At 41.8% G+C, this 15,452-nt stretch overlaps 1 protein-coding gene across 1 annotated transcript; it reads right to left on the bottom strand.

Annotated features, from left to right (window-relative positions):
• Window positions 1–2,098: 2,098 nt before the first annotated feature.
• LOC145412480 (uncharacterized) lies at window positions 2,099–11,864 on the bottom strand. Its single transcript, XM_080282360.1, has 6 exons — window positions 11,856–11,864; window positions 10,559–10,616; window positions 9,848–9,995; window positions 8,974–9,213; window positions 2,527–2,925; window positions 2,099–2,348 (listed from the first exon to the last, which is right to left on the bottom strand). The coding sequence occupies exons 1-6, from the start codon at window positions 11,862–11,864 to the stop codon at window positions 2,099–2,101; spliced, it is 1,104 nt and encodes a 367-aa protein (XP_080138486.1).
• Window positions 11,865–15,452: the final 3,588 nt, after the last annotated feature.

Here is a 15,452-nt window from a genome sequence, read left to right as displayed (position 1 = left end):
ATAGTAATTGCCAGTGCTATAACTTTTCATCCTTGTCAACAGTCTTCTATGAGGCACTGTAGCAAAGATCTTGGCTATGTCAAAGTTTGTCGTGGCCACTGCATGTTCCTCGTCCATCGTTTGTGTCCACGTATCCAAAACTTTAACTCCTTCACTTAGAGGACGTGTTTTGTTTTTCTTACATTGCCCAGACGATTTTATTTTAGTTAGGATTGACTTTTCGAACTGGATTAATTAATTACAGCCTTCATTAACTACTTTTGACGAGAAATCTTTCCCAAATTGCATATTATTTTTAAAAAGCAGTAGCATAACTTGAAAAATTACGGCATCGGAGTGAAGGGGATTAAGTTACAGTAATTTTCTTGTAATCAGTTCATATTTACGTAAATTCTCACTTTAACCATCTCATTATGCTGACTAGTATTGTACTCAAGCTGATGCATAACAATTTTATTTGTGTCTGAGGGAGTCCGAGACCGGTGCCATTAGTCCCCTCATGGTCAGGAAAATTGCAGCAAACACCAGATTATTTTTATTCGTCTGCAGGTGATCCATGAGAATAGTAGAATATAAATAATGTGATTATTAGTACTTTAGTGGTCGGTGCTACTCCTGTATTCTTTTCCAGCTGATTCAGTTTAGATTGCGTCATATCTGAGAATGTTGTTCTTATTAACACCCATTGTTCGGGAAAATGAGTGTTCTGTTTCATCTAGCACCAAATAATTTTATTTAGCTGAGTGAACTATAGGACCCTGAGGGTGCTAATGAAGTTTGTCTTCTGTTTATAATTTCCAAACTCCTTTCAACATCCTAGATATTTATGCACTTATTTTTTACTCGCCATTTGATTATTCAATCGTCAGTACACATATATGCAACCTATTTTAAATATGCAAATGTAGGTGGCAAGGAGTGCTTCCCCTTTAGGTCCTCCGTGCTTTGTTCCAGTCATACAAGAACTCCATCCTTGAAGCCGTCTCATGGAAAAGCATAGACTTGGAGGCAGAGGTAGTTAGAGAGTCACACCGATCAGTGGCAGGTTAGTGTGCAGCTTAAAAATTATTGTATTAGATTAGTTAGGCAAAGAAGAGCTGAATACGTAAAAGTTTAAGTATACGAACAGATCCACTCTCGTGCGTATCGTGAAAATTAGTCTTATCCGTCACAACACTGCTTTGAATGGATGGAGGTCATTATGTGCTGCTGCAGAAAAAGTACCGTGGTTGTAACAGTGACGTATTAACTGTAGCATATGTAGCCATACTACGATCATCGTTTTGAACATCACTGATACAGTTATCCTTGTCCTTTATTTGACAAATGCAAGATTATTGTGTCACTTATTATTACTAGAGATATACATGTTCTTATTGTCCTCTAGTTTCTTTTTATTCCGTATACCTGATGTAGTAAGGTTGATACAATATTCCACATTCTTAACGATGTATATTTTACTGAAAGATGATTTGGAGTTAGTTGTAGGAGGTAAATTTAATCTCAGTTTAGACAGTGCCTTCATTTATTTACAAAGCAATTACGCACAGACATAAATACACACAACTTATAATAATTAAGAATATTGAACGTTCCGTGGCCGGGTCGTATGCAGCTGGTAATCTAGTCCGAGTGATAGTATTTGGAAGGAAAGAGATATTGTTGTGATCGGGAGTAGAACTGGGAGTGGGTGTAGAGTATACTGTTCGGTGGCTGGGAATAGGAGTGGGAAGAGGTGAGGATGAGTCTACTGTGAATATGAGACATGGTAACAAGCGGTGGAAATAAGTCATACTGTGGACGGGAAAAGTAGCTATTAAGAAAGATTTGATAGAAGTCTTCTGTGGGGAAGAGAAATAGTGAAAAGAGTGGAACGGAGGCTACAGTAGATGGAAGAAATAGTAAATAGGATAAAATCGGTGAACTGTGAGTGGAAGAGATAGTAGGAAGGGGTGGAAGTGAAATATGCTGTGGGCGATAGCAGTCGGGGTACGCTGGGTTGGTGTGTCATTTACTGGGGTGTACCATAGCCTTAGGAATGCTATCAAAGGTCAGCGGAGAGGAGGCGGCGATATACAAAACTCGTGCACGCATATGTCTACTGGGGAGGACCGTAGTATTGGGAGGGGGCGGGGGCAGGGACGGAGGCAGCCTGCCTCACGCTGGCAGCCCCAGCTCTGGCGGCGGCGGCGTCCTCCTCGGCCGCCTTAGCGATCTGGTCCAGCACGAACTGGGGAATTTCGTGTGGGAACTCCGGAGCCACGGGCAGATGGTCTCCCTCAGGCTGGAAACCGTTCTCGTCAGCCACATACTTAAGTGTGATGGGGGTGCCGTCTGGGGCAGTGTACCTGAGGGAGGAGAAAATTCATAAAATAAATGTTATATATCAACCGTAATTTAAGTTAGATCATATAATGGGCGAGATGCACGCGTCAACCCTCACCAAGGATAGTGGTTAAGAGATGAGCTGAAATTGCTACTTCTGAGTGTACCTGAGATAACAGTTTACTTCAGTAGGCTACTCACGAGATTTCTCCGGCAGTCACAATAGAGCCCTCAGGGCCGCCAGGAGAACCGGACTCAGCCAGGATGATACCGTTGCCAGTCTCCACATCAATGGTGTATGATCCATCACCCTCGTGAACTCTGTCGTCTCTCAGAATAGGAACCTGTTCAACGCTCTCGAATGCACTCTGTCTAGTGGAGGCTGAGGCGGGAATACCGTAGGTGGGCTGTGGTGGAGGTCTTACGGGCTGTGATGGAGTCTGATAACCGTACTGGGGAGCTCCCACGGCCACCATGCACAGGGATGCAAGCACAACCTGCAACGTATCAGAAATGGCATGCCTTGTAAGATCAGTTACAATATTCATGATGATATAATATGTCATACTCTCCTCTGTCTGAGACGAGAAGGCGTTATTACTGTGGGGCGTTGAAGCGTGTAGCACTTTGTGAACAGATACCTTCCCTGAAGTCAGGCAGGAGTCCTTGGATGTATCGAACGCAGTTTTCTTCGGTCTTTAGTATAAACTCTACCCTACCAGACCACGACGCTTTATCTCCCATTATTTGTCATACGCCTTCAGCAATTTTGAAAGACGAGTATACCTGTATTTAAATTTGGATTAACCTTGCATGCTGTGTTTTCGAAAGATAAAGTACTATAAGGCTGTAATGTATACAGGGCATACTGTGTAATTAAGACAACAGTTCTTACATATATATGCCTATTTTATTTCTATAGGAATAATTATCCGTTGTTTCGATTCCGTGAATTAGGGCTTAGAAACTTGTCAACTTTGCTGTGCCAAACTTTCAAGACCTAAGAACGACATTCAGAAATTTTCGGAAATTCGAGCACCACCAGATACAGAAAAATAATATTTTTATACTGAGCCTAAAATATACCTGATTATGTGTCATCAGTGCAATTCTTAGGTTACATAAAAGAATGCATGATTGATTTTGCAAGAAATTATTATGCTGCTGCCAGTTTTTTATATACTTCATGAAAAATATCAGCTGGTTAGTAGTTCGCTCAGAATATGTACGAACGTTAGGTGGACAATAGGGACGTTAACTTTATCCTTTTGTCTTTAACTTGGTAAATAATTACCATCTCTTCATCTTGAACGCTGAGTTGCAGCGATGAATTATCACTAGAATATGATCCTAGTCAAGAAGAAGTGCCATGGAAAGGACTAAAAGCCTCAGCATTGACTTTTTTTTCAGCCATTCAGCTACGTCACATAAGATGTTTGAAGGACAAAAATCTAGGCTAAACTGAGGTGAACGAACTAGAGGGGTGTCTGCGCTAGCCACACTTAAAAAGCCACAGAGTCGCATCCGGATAACAAAGCCTGGATTTACACACTCTCCGTCTTTACTCTGACCCTGGTCATATATGAATGTGGAACCATTAGACTGCAGGCCGAAGTAGCCCTTCTACAGTCCAGCATCCTCCTTTCGCGGATAGGGAGGGAAATGAAGGACTTGCGTACAATCGGGCAGCGGAGCTACCTAGTTATATCGGTGCCACCACATGAAGGAGTCCCTGTCCAGCACGCGACCACCCCTGCCATACAGTATAAACAAAGTTTCTTTTCCGAGTATTGTGAGAACTTACGATCTTCATGTTGGTCAGAAGGAGAGGGCAGTGATGCGGCAGTGTGGGGAGGAGGAGCTTATATAGTGGACTCCTCTCCGCTGTAGTGACCCTCGCGCGGGGAATAGAATAGGGTCATCATCATCATCATCATCATCTGTTGCCTTCCCTTCACCTGACCGCCTTTCCTTCCTTCGCCACGGAACGCATACACACACACATCCGCATTTTCATGGTGATCATTTTTTAGAAAGTGTTAGAAGTATACCTTGAGATGGTTTGGCCTTAGGGAGAGAATGGAGTACAAAGGAAGCAAACAACAATAGACCTGTTGGCCCCTTCGTGGCTGTTTAATATAGGGAAGGTTATAACTAACAAAACTATTCTTGCAGCTAAAGACAAGGATAGGAAAGAGGGAATGAGCGCTCGACTGGGAGAATGTATGTGAATGCGATGGAAAAGGAGGTGGGTAGGAGGAGATCGGGTATGAGGTGAGGGATGGGTTGGAGAGGTATTCGTATATCAGTGAGACTTATGTGAGTTGGGCAGAGGGGATCCAGATGGCTGAGGACAGGATGACATGGAAACGTTTCGTCTGTGTCTATCCCTTCCATGATTATAACCTCAGGATAAAGACAGGTACATAGACAGGGAGATTTTTTTTCCCCCTTCCACGGGCGCATCGTTTACTGCTGACGTCAGACGATATTATTCAGGTGCAGGCGTTAAAATTTTGCCTTTCCCTCACCCGACTGCCTTGCTTTTCATGTCCCAGTACAGAATGCATCTACACTCATCTACGTTTTCACAATTATTGTCAGTATATTTTTTATTTTATTTTTGAACCCTTGGCTTTTTGCGTCAAATTTTTCTCCAGCTAACACCAGACGGTCTTATTTAGCTGCGTGTTTTTATTCTTACCATTAACCTTTTCAGTGTCTTGTTTTGTCTCCTCAGCTAGCGCCTAATGATTTTTAGCTGAGAATAAATACTACGAGCATGGCTGTTTTAACACTTCCTTCTTGCACCAGGGAGCATCCAGATTTTCATGAAGACTTCATATTGTGTTTCCTTCTTTCTCATGATCGCGTCCTTTCTAGTACTTTTTTCGCCCAGTGTCAGGCGATGAAATTGAAATCAAAGGAGCTTGAAGGTGTTAATACTGTTACCATACGTTTTCTGTTCCGGACATGCGTTTTTTTTTTTTTCCCCCGAGGATCGCTTGGAAACGTAAACTGATCATATTTTTATCATCACCATCATCATCATCATCATCATCATCATGACCTAATTCCTTGTTATGTGTAGGGTGAGGTGCGACACAGAAACAAGAGAGGAGAAAATACGAAAGTGGGAAGATTGTCAGCAGTATGCCCTTTGAAAATGGCCACACATTCATTCCTTCATTTCATCTGCATACATATAGGAGTGTCTTTCAAATTTCCAGGGAGGTTTCACTTCACGAATACGGTATACTTATCCCGACTTTTTATGCATAATTATTAAGACGCATGGGTTTCTATGACCTATTCTTAACTGCATAAACTCGTCAGGCACTACCTGTAATGGAATACCAGAGTTACCCTAACCATGAGAGTTAATGGTACAAGTATTACAAGAGTTGTCCCGACCATGAAGGGTTTGAGGATACACTGTTTGCACTCCCAGGTTCCTGTGACCAATTAACTTGAATAAAATCGTTAGGTGGAATACAAAACTACATAAGAAACTACCATGAGAGAGTACAAAATCTGATCACACATGTAATTAGCCTTTGTATGTAGATGTGCAGATATGTCGGGTAGTAAGTCTTGACCTGATAGCAATGGCACTCAAGAGGGAAGTTTCACATGTGGATATATTTGAATCTTCAAGCCTTTCATTCCATGATTTTTTTTCTCTCTCTTAGCCTACTCTTGCTACCACCAGATAATTTTTACTCAATTTAGGAAAGCTTTATTGTGATGAAGGTTAACGATGGCTCTATCTTACACCTCCAGTTCGAAAATTCTCTCCAAAGCCAAATCTTTGTGATGGAGGCGTGATTAAAAAAAAACTTTATCGAACTTTTGAAGGGGTTAATCACTGATTCTTCAACCACTTCATTGCGATGACCCTTAACCTTTCTTCCAAATTTAGTTCAAAAGCTTTGAGTTGTACAAAACACACACACACACACACACACACACACACACACACACACACACACACACACACACACACGCACGCACGCACGCACGCACGCACGCACGCACGCACGCACGCACGCACGCACGCACGCACGCAGGCACACACACACACACACACACACACACACACACACACACACACACACACACACACACACACACACACACATTCATTTACGTTGTTCCAGATACGGTACCTTGGTATAATTCAAACTTGGCTTATCAGCCAGGTCAAGGTTGGTTTAAGAATCATGTGACTGATAACCATTTTCAGCTCTCAGACACAACTAAATGCCTCTCGAACAAAAGAAGAATTCATTCAGTAATCGGCAGCCTATATCAAGGAATGAATTAACAGCCTAATGTAAAAATTTGAACCCATGTACCCAGTGCAGCGCCGCATGTAGACATTCCATGTGGTTACTGTTAGACTACAAAGGAAAGTTAGGATAGTCACTGGATATCCTTGCTGACTCACTCGATGTCGCTTGGTAACCCAGTTTCGAGTCGGCGTCACCGAGAAGTTAGGAACTTCTGGATTTGAGGGTGAGCAGAGAATATGGCTCGAAAGTGGACATAGATACTCTGGCTGTGAAATATTTATGTATCAGGGTTTCAAGAGTCAGGTGAAACGAATGCATAACCACCAAGTTAGAACAATGTATTTGGCTTTTATTTGATAATATATTTTAGTGCTGTCTAATGTTAAAGTCAGTTTACGGTAAACCTACCATATTTTCTGTCACTTAAATCGTCATTATTCTGCATTCATCTGGATTTATCGCCCTTCCGGAAACTTTGTAATAAATTATAATCAGGTAACTTAGTTAGCCAGAAGGTATGTCACTATAAAAACATAAATGAGTAAATGAATAAATATAGGAGGAAATTAATAAATGAATGGATGATTAAATAAAGTAGAGCACTAGTCTGATCCAAACAATGGTTGAAAGGAGTCGTATTTACGATTTCACGCCGAATAATGATATGTTGCTGGTAGTTTGAAGCTGTGATCATAGACTGCACCAGCAACACAGTCATTATTAACCTATTCTGTTATAATTTTACAAACAAAAGCCTAAACGATAGGTAGAGATGAAGGGCATGTCTTTCACTTCTTACGTTAAGAACCATATAAAAAGAAAATTGTCAATGTCTAGAGAAACATTCCACGTCTCTCTCAGCGTAGGGATATTGGCCAGCAATGCTAAGTCAGAGGAAGAAATGGTGATATATAAGGTGATCCTATGTATTTACCAGAAGAAAAAGTGAAGAAAGTTGTATATCAGGTGCACTTATGTCCCTGACCGTACAGTGTTTGGTGAAAAACTCTGGCTAATGACTTTAGTCCAGTCATTGTTTGAGTTAGAGAGTGAGCTGATACAATGCTTCACAGCTGTACATATGGATCTGCATGGACATCAAGATACCATAATTCGTAGGCCAACCGTTTCTCTGTCACCAAATCCAGCGGATGAATCTCTCTCTCTCTCTCTCTCTCTCTCTCTCTCTCTCTCTCTCTCTCTCTCTCTCGAAGTTAGGAAACAGACAATTCAAGGAGGAGTGTTTATTAAATGTTATCGTACGTTTCCTGCAACTATCTAGGTCACAGAGCATGACCTGTGTAGAGCAGGGCAGGACATCTTCATTTACATCCATGGCACATGCAACACAATGAGAGAGAGAGAGAGAGAGAGAGAGAGAGATTAATATATATACCTCCTTCTAGACATTCGTGATCTATGAATATGTTAAAGTGAATCAGGAAATATAGAAACAGGATTTGTCAAAATGCTTTCATTTATTCACATTGTTAAGTGAAAGAGAATAATGAGAGAAGTGTAGCAGCTGGACATTTTACATGCAGCATCGGAGCTCAGGTCACATGGGGTTACATATCTCTTGAGGGGAGAGTGATTGTTAGAATTTACCCTTTCCCTTGGTGGCCAGGTATGACTTAGAAGATAGTGTAATGACCGGTGTATGTGGAGTTGAAAGTGTTGAATTGACTTTGTTTTTGTGTGTCACAGGACCGCATTCATACCGATGAAGGAGGCTCACCAGCATCTCTTCCTTACCAGTTTATTCTTATGTAACGCAAATAAAAATAATTTTGTATGCTATGCATGTAATCTATGCAAACAAAAGAAAGAAATGAATTACGTAATAGAGGATAAGTTGTGAAGTGGAAACTAAATAGCTAAGAATGGGGTTTTAAGCCTTCGTTGCTGATAAATACGGGCCCTAGTTTGCATATGTCATCAGTATTAATTGGCAAGGTGTATACATATGCCAAAGTTCTTTCACTTTAACATGGCCCGGATTTTTTCCCATCTACAGCTTATTTCAAATAACTCAGTGGCAGAATAAGCAATGCCATAGCTCGGCATCCTTTCCATAATACTTCTTCGTGATTAGCAGCATATGTTGATCTGTTGTTAGACCTCAGCATTCAAGATGGAGAGATGACAATTTAGCCATGACAGTGTGAAACGAATATAGCAAGAGTTTAGAACCCGGACTCGGGCACCAGGAGATTGGTAGAAAACCGAACTTCAGCAGAGTCGCTGTGGCGTTCTGTTGCGGGTGAAGCTTGTGCATATAATAAATAACTTAAGATAAGCGGGGCTTTTGCACTACGTCAGTCGGGGTGCGCTGGGTGGGCATGTCTTCTACTGTGGTTGACCGTAAACTCTGGAGGGCGCTGGAACAGACGTTGCGGCTCTAAAACTAGCAGCCTCAGCTCTGGCGGCGGAGGCGTCCTCTTCGGCCGCCTTAGCGATCTGGTCCAGCACGAACTGGGGTATTTCGTGAGGGAACTCCGGAGCCACGGGCAGGTGGTCTCCCTCAGGCTGGAAACCGTTCTCGTCAGCAACATACTGAAGTGAGATGGGCGTGCCGTCTGGGGCAGTGTAGCTGTGGGATATTAACAATTATGAATGGTAACAATATTAACACCCTTAGGTTCCTACACTTACTCTCAGCAGAACCGTATGCTCTAGTTTTAGCTGAGTGAGCACTAGAGCTGTACCGATTATGTGAGAGCCTTCTTCATTGTTTCCCATGTAGTCCTATGAAGAGTTGACCGATTACGTAAGAGTAATTAAAGGTAAGATTGTATAAAGAGCAAGACTTTACTAAATTGTACTTTGTACTCATAAGAACTCTCCAAACTTGATCATTGCTCTCAGACGAAAATAATTACCTAGTTTTAGCTGAATTGAGTGCTAGAATTGGGGGAAGCAGCCTTGGTATATAGATAAATAGACTAGAGGGTTGGCAGGCCGTGTGAACAAAATTAAGATTAGATTAACGTTATTACAATTCTTCCCCCTGAGCTGGCCAAGATTACAGGTATTTACCTTTTGCAGTTTGTTTCGCGAAGATTAATGACATAAAGACTATGCTGCAGCTCTTTGAACTTTCTACTGCACTCCTACATGACTATTTTAGTGTTCATGTCGTGTTTCAGTTCCGCATTCAAGATGGAGAGACGACAATTTTTGACCAAGTTAAAGTGAAAAGACAATAAACTGTACAGTATACTCACGAGAACTCCCCTGACTTGACTACCGCTCCGTTGGGACCAGTGGCAGAGCCAGATTGCGACAACCTGATCCCGTCACCGGTTTCGACGTCGTAGCTGTAGCTGTCCTCTTCTTGCACTCGGTCGTCCCTCAGGATAGGTACCTGGAGAGTTTGTGGTCTTGGGGTTAGGGTGGTCTACTTTCTGGAAGGACCGATCCTAGACTGCAACATCGAACGATTTCATGACCTAAATGTCACTGAAACAGAGTATACTGATCTTCCAGAAGACTTTACGACATAAACAGCCTTCGCTAATACCGTTGCACCTATTCATAAATGAGACAAAGCCAGACGAGGAAGGTGAAAAGAAGAAGTGAAGTACAAGGTAATCCGAAAAAATAGCTTTCCAGTAGAAAATTACCTGGAGATATATGATGTGTTACGGGAATGGTTCAGTCTGCCAGTGCTGGCGTGAGTATGTCATTGGGAGAAGGGAATGAATAAGTGATGCAGCATAAACATTGATAAAACTGACCGAGGCGCCCCTGCAGCATACGAGAAATCGCCGAGGAGGTGGAAGAGGAGCGTCATATATATTTACCACCATTTTTTAGACGAAAGTTTGTCTCTATCTGTACCTGCTCCAAACCGTTGCCGAGGAGGTTCTGTCTTGTTGAGGCGGCAGGGACAGGGGCAGGGGCTGTGTAGGTTTGGTGGTGGTGACCGTTGCCTGAGTGAAAGCCTCCATCAGGGGCAGCCATGGCGACTGCGGCCAGGGTAGCGAAGACCATCTGTTGTAAAGCGTCGCTGTTAGAACGCGACAACGAAAAGTAATAACAAAAAAAAAAAAAAGAATAAGAAAAATGAAAAAAAAAAAAAAAGGTGGAAGGTTCAAGACTCAGAGTTTGTTCTCGTATGAGTAGGATTCTTTCTTTCCCCGCACCCTTAACGATATATTGCTATACTACACCTTGGTATTCTTTTGTAAGCTTTTTATATCATTTTTCTGTTGATGTAGCTGGTATAAGTAACTCCTAAACGAATAGCTACGTTTCAAACGCAGAAGAAAATCGTTAAAGAAGAGATACCAGAGAGAGCCTTTCCAAGTGATAACTGTATCAATCCAGTACCAATCGACTGCGCTACAATTATTCAGACCATTATTTTTCTCCTAGAATAAGACCAGCAAATGTCAGTATATATTATCCAGGTCCCTACTGCAGATATAGAGTAGGTGCAAAGAAGGTGGAGTAAAGATAACATTGCCTAGAAGCGAAATGGCTGATTCAGGAATCGAACTTCGGACTTGTCGGTTTTGAGTTGAATGTGCTTCCGATTACACCACCGCCACCCTCCCTCCGCATCTTATAATGGATGACTTCGAAACAGAATATAATTTGTATCCATGTTCTTACACGACACACCATGTGTTTCCAAGCTCTCTCGCATTTTAGATACAGGAATACCTCTAGAAGCGACCAGATCAGTTAGTCAAACCCTAATGATTTTCAGACGCAAGGTGCTCCACTCTAGCAAAGCCCCATACGATACATCACTTTAATGAAGCCTCTATACTTGTTGCTTACAAACTGGTTTCTCATCTTCCCTACACTCATTCTATCTAACAGCTAATCCCTTTCCCTACTCTCATTCATTCTAAACGCTAATCTCTGTGATCAAAGTGGTCAAACTATCTTAAGTTAGAGATTCTTTTAAATTCGTCAGTAGAACCTGTTGTCATTTTCTGTCAGTGATCTACATATATTTACCTGTTAATTGTTGCATTCTTGGCTTAATATAAGTGCCGGAAAGGAACGCCCACAAGTGAAGACACCGACACAACCTTACAGGGATGTACAGAGCTATATATGCATTCCACATTTCCCTCCCTGTCCCCCAAAAGGAAGATAACAGATTGCAGGAGAAGGATAACTTCAGCCAGCAGTTCCCTGGGCTCATGTTAATATGAGTCTGGAGCCACAGCAGTAATAAGAGTAGTGGTAGCTAAGAAGTACAACAAGAGTACTCACAAATTTCATGCTGTTGGTGGTTGTGGTCAGTAAGTGATGGGGTGATCTGGGAAGCTTCGTCTTTATATACTCGTGACCTCAGCAAGACCACTTTTCCAGGCTTGGCCTCAGGGGTAAAGACGCCCTTGATTCCTCTTCCCCTTCACCTTAGTCTTCTGCTTCAGTTTTTGCCGCCATATGGCTGCGTCAGGTACATGCTATAGACTTGTCCCATTAGCAGTGCCACTTTTAACTCCTTCATTACCTTGGCGTCATTTTTCTTTATTCATTACCACCTCATGGAAATTAAATTCAACTAGGGATGAACCTCTAGTAGTCATGCAGTATGTGACGGCTATATGTAACCCCTCCAGTTCGAGAAGTCTTATCCTAGTTAGTCAAAAAAAAAAAAAAAAAAAAAAAAAACGAATAAGCCATCGCAATGAAGGGGCTAACACTCAAAGGTTCCTATGACTCACTTACAGTTAGGAAAGAAAAAAACAAATTTTTGCATCAGCAGGAGTATAATACAAAGTTTTGCCGAACATGAAAGGGTTTATGATGACCTTATTAACACTATGAGAGCCTTTAATCGTTTGCTTCCTTTCCCTTCCCCCCCCCACCAGATGGTCGTGTCAAAAAGATGCAGATGATTCGTCTCATTAACTTTTTTTTTTTTCGATGACGTACTTTCAGACATACGGCGTTTTTGGTATCCCCAGGTTATTGTATTCAGCTTTGAAGAGAGCCCTTTGTAGTGAGGGGGGAGGGTAAGAAAGTCTCTAGTCTCTCTAATACGAAAAGTCTCTCCTACACTGAATAAAACTGTCTTGGAATAAGAAAATAAAATAAAGCCTCTGTCATCGGAATGAAGGTGTTGGCATTCACATTTTTCTTATTCGTAGATTCTTAAGACTGAACTCAGCTATATAAAAAAAGTCCCTCCTAATAATAATAATAATAATAATAATAATAATAATAATAATCGTCTGACATGACCGGGATGAGATACTGTACTAGAGTTTCGGCAACCATGAGAGGGTTAATGGAAACAATAATAACACGCAGACCTTTCACCTAAGTCTTTTGCCTCACGTTTTGTTATCAGATGGCTGTGTCAGGTAGATGCTTAAGACTCATTAACAGTGGCTTTTTAAAGTCTCTTCAGCCCAAGGACGTTGCCTGTCTTTTATTCTGTGCTGCCTCCCGATAATTATATTCATCTTTGTACAGTGGTATTGTAACTGGGGGTGTTAGATATACCCGTCATATATTTCTTGTATGTGATAGGTAAGTCCTAAGCCGACTGAAATTACTGAGAGATAGGAAGAATGAACTGAAATATTGAAGCGTTTAATATGCAGGCTCTTACGATCACAGCTGGCAATAATAAGAATAAAATACTTAAGTTGCTCCAACCATGAGAGGGTTCATGGGAACAGTGAACACTCATGCTCGGAGACTCCCTAGCAACTCTTCTTAAGCGATTTGTTTTTGGATATGGGTGGTTAATATCCTTTTGTACGATATTCATGCACAGTATGACGATGCTACAAGGATTTTTATAACACAGAATAGGACGAGAAGGTGTAATATACAATGTGAATCGCTTAGGAAAAGGTGTTAGGGAGCTTCCTTTACTGATGAGAATGCGGGCTTTTGACCATGCTACCCTGCGTAAGCCTTGGACGCCTGATGGACCTGATGGCTACCCTCCAAGCTGGCTCGATCCTTAGTAGCATCTCTGGTTAGTCTCGTCAGCCTCCGGTCTATGCTTAAGGTCTCACCCGATGTCCTCTCAGGATTGTTCCACGGTACAGTCGTCATCAGAAGTCCTGTCGCCTCTCCTGTTTCTCCATGGATTTCGAGTAAACAATCAGTTAAGTATGCAGGAACCGACACTGTTAACTTTATTTAGCAGTTGATCATAGTCAATAGAAAGCTGAAATTTTACGAGCCTGCTTTTGCAAATTCATGGAGGGGAACACTTTCGGTGCTGACTGTACTCTGCCTTAGCCTCTTCAGTTCGGAGACACCTTTATTTATTTATTCCTGCTAACTCCAGAAGAGTTTATGAAGCTTAGGGATGACTTTTCGAACTGGGGGGGTTAAATAAAGCCTTCATTTTGTCCTATTCCCAAAAGAGATCTCCCCTAATCTGAATATAATCGTCTGAAGGTATCAAGACAAAACTGATACAGACGACGTCAGACTGACGGGGTTAAGCGCTGCTATCCATAATGCTCACCACAGTTAACACTCTAATGGCCGCGACATCCCTAGTCTTTTATTCCAACAGCACCAGACGATTTTTTTCCGCTAAGAGTGAAACTGAGTGTCGGTACTGTCATCTTTAATTCTCTCATGGCGGGAACAACTCTAACATTCAATTGACGCCAGACGGTTATACTGAACTGATAGTAAGGCATGGGATACTGTGAATGTTCACCTCGTCCGTTCTGTCTACATGTCACCCACACTTTCCCAACAGTTGTAGCAAAGCAGATGTCACAGCGAATATTTTTGTGTGATAGTTATATGAAGCACACAACAATGGTATGAAAAGAAAGGCTACTCTCTGGCAATCGGGGCGGAATGAGAATATGGAAGGCAGGACGCAAAACTGAGAGGGGGACTGTCGGCTAGCACTTGCTTGTGATAGTCCACAGTTAGATCAGTGAAGACCCTGGACTACACAGGAAAAGAAAAAGAGTTACTAGAAATCCATGCTGACCTATTCCAAGATTTTAGGTCTCGAGCCAAGAGTCAAGAACCACTGCCAAAGGTTTAGGTGAACGTTCACCTAACATTTTACCTCTTCTGCTTGACGCTTTCCTGGGATGGCTAATATTTCTAAGAGTAGAGTGACCGGTATTTTCTGTATTCATAGATGATTCTATCTGATACGATGCTTGGGAAGGAAAACGATGTACAGTACATGCTTTAGGTGTAATTTACAATTGATGAAGTAGTATACTAAGTTTTGTCCCGAGTATACATGTGGTTTTACTTATGAGGCAGAACCAGGATTTCGTAGTCCTGGATGATGCGTAAATGATCGTGGGATCGACTTAACTATACTATCGAGCGTTTTCTTTGTCCTGTCTCACACCATTTTTTTAGTGAAAATTACTGTCTGATACTTTTCTTTCTTTTTTGCCGTCTATAAAGTTGCTCCTGAATCCTACCTCAGCCCATTTGGTTAGAAATTTATGGTTAGATGATGGTAATGTTGGCGATGATGATGGTCGTGTCGCTTCGTTTCGTTCCGTTTTGTTTGAGAGGCTTTGTACATGCATGGTATATAACAGCCTTGTTCATCTGGTGACAGCTACCCATTCTATACGATCTCTGGCAGCATCTCAGCTCAGTCCCTTAACCCTGAAAGCTTCATCCTGAGTGTTCTTAGATCTGCCTCTTGGTTCATTACCCTCCACATTCACTCTCCCAGATGGTGATTAAAGGAGATTGAAACTACCTTAAGTTAACTCATGAATCCGATCACAGGTCCTTTAATTTTTTCTTGCTATCACTTTGGACAATCCTCTTTTAGTGAAGGAGTTGATGATGGCTGTTACCCCTCCAGTTTTAAAGTCTTCCCAAACCTGAATAAAACTA

The sequence above is a fragment of the Coenobita brevimanus genome, chromosome 93 (genome assembly GCF_032717465.1).
Source record: "Coenobita brevimanus isolate Jiangsu-jjx chromosome 93, ASM3271746v2, whole genome shotgun sequence".
In the NCBI taxonomy this organism is placed as follows: Eukaryota; Metazoa; Arthropoda; class Malacostraca; order Decapoda; family Coenobitidae; genus Coenobita; species Coenobita brevimanus.
This window is presented reverse-complemented; position numbering and strand designations above follow the sequence as displayed.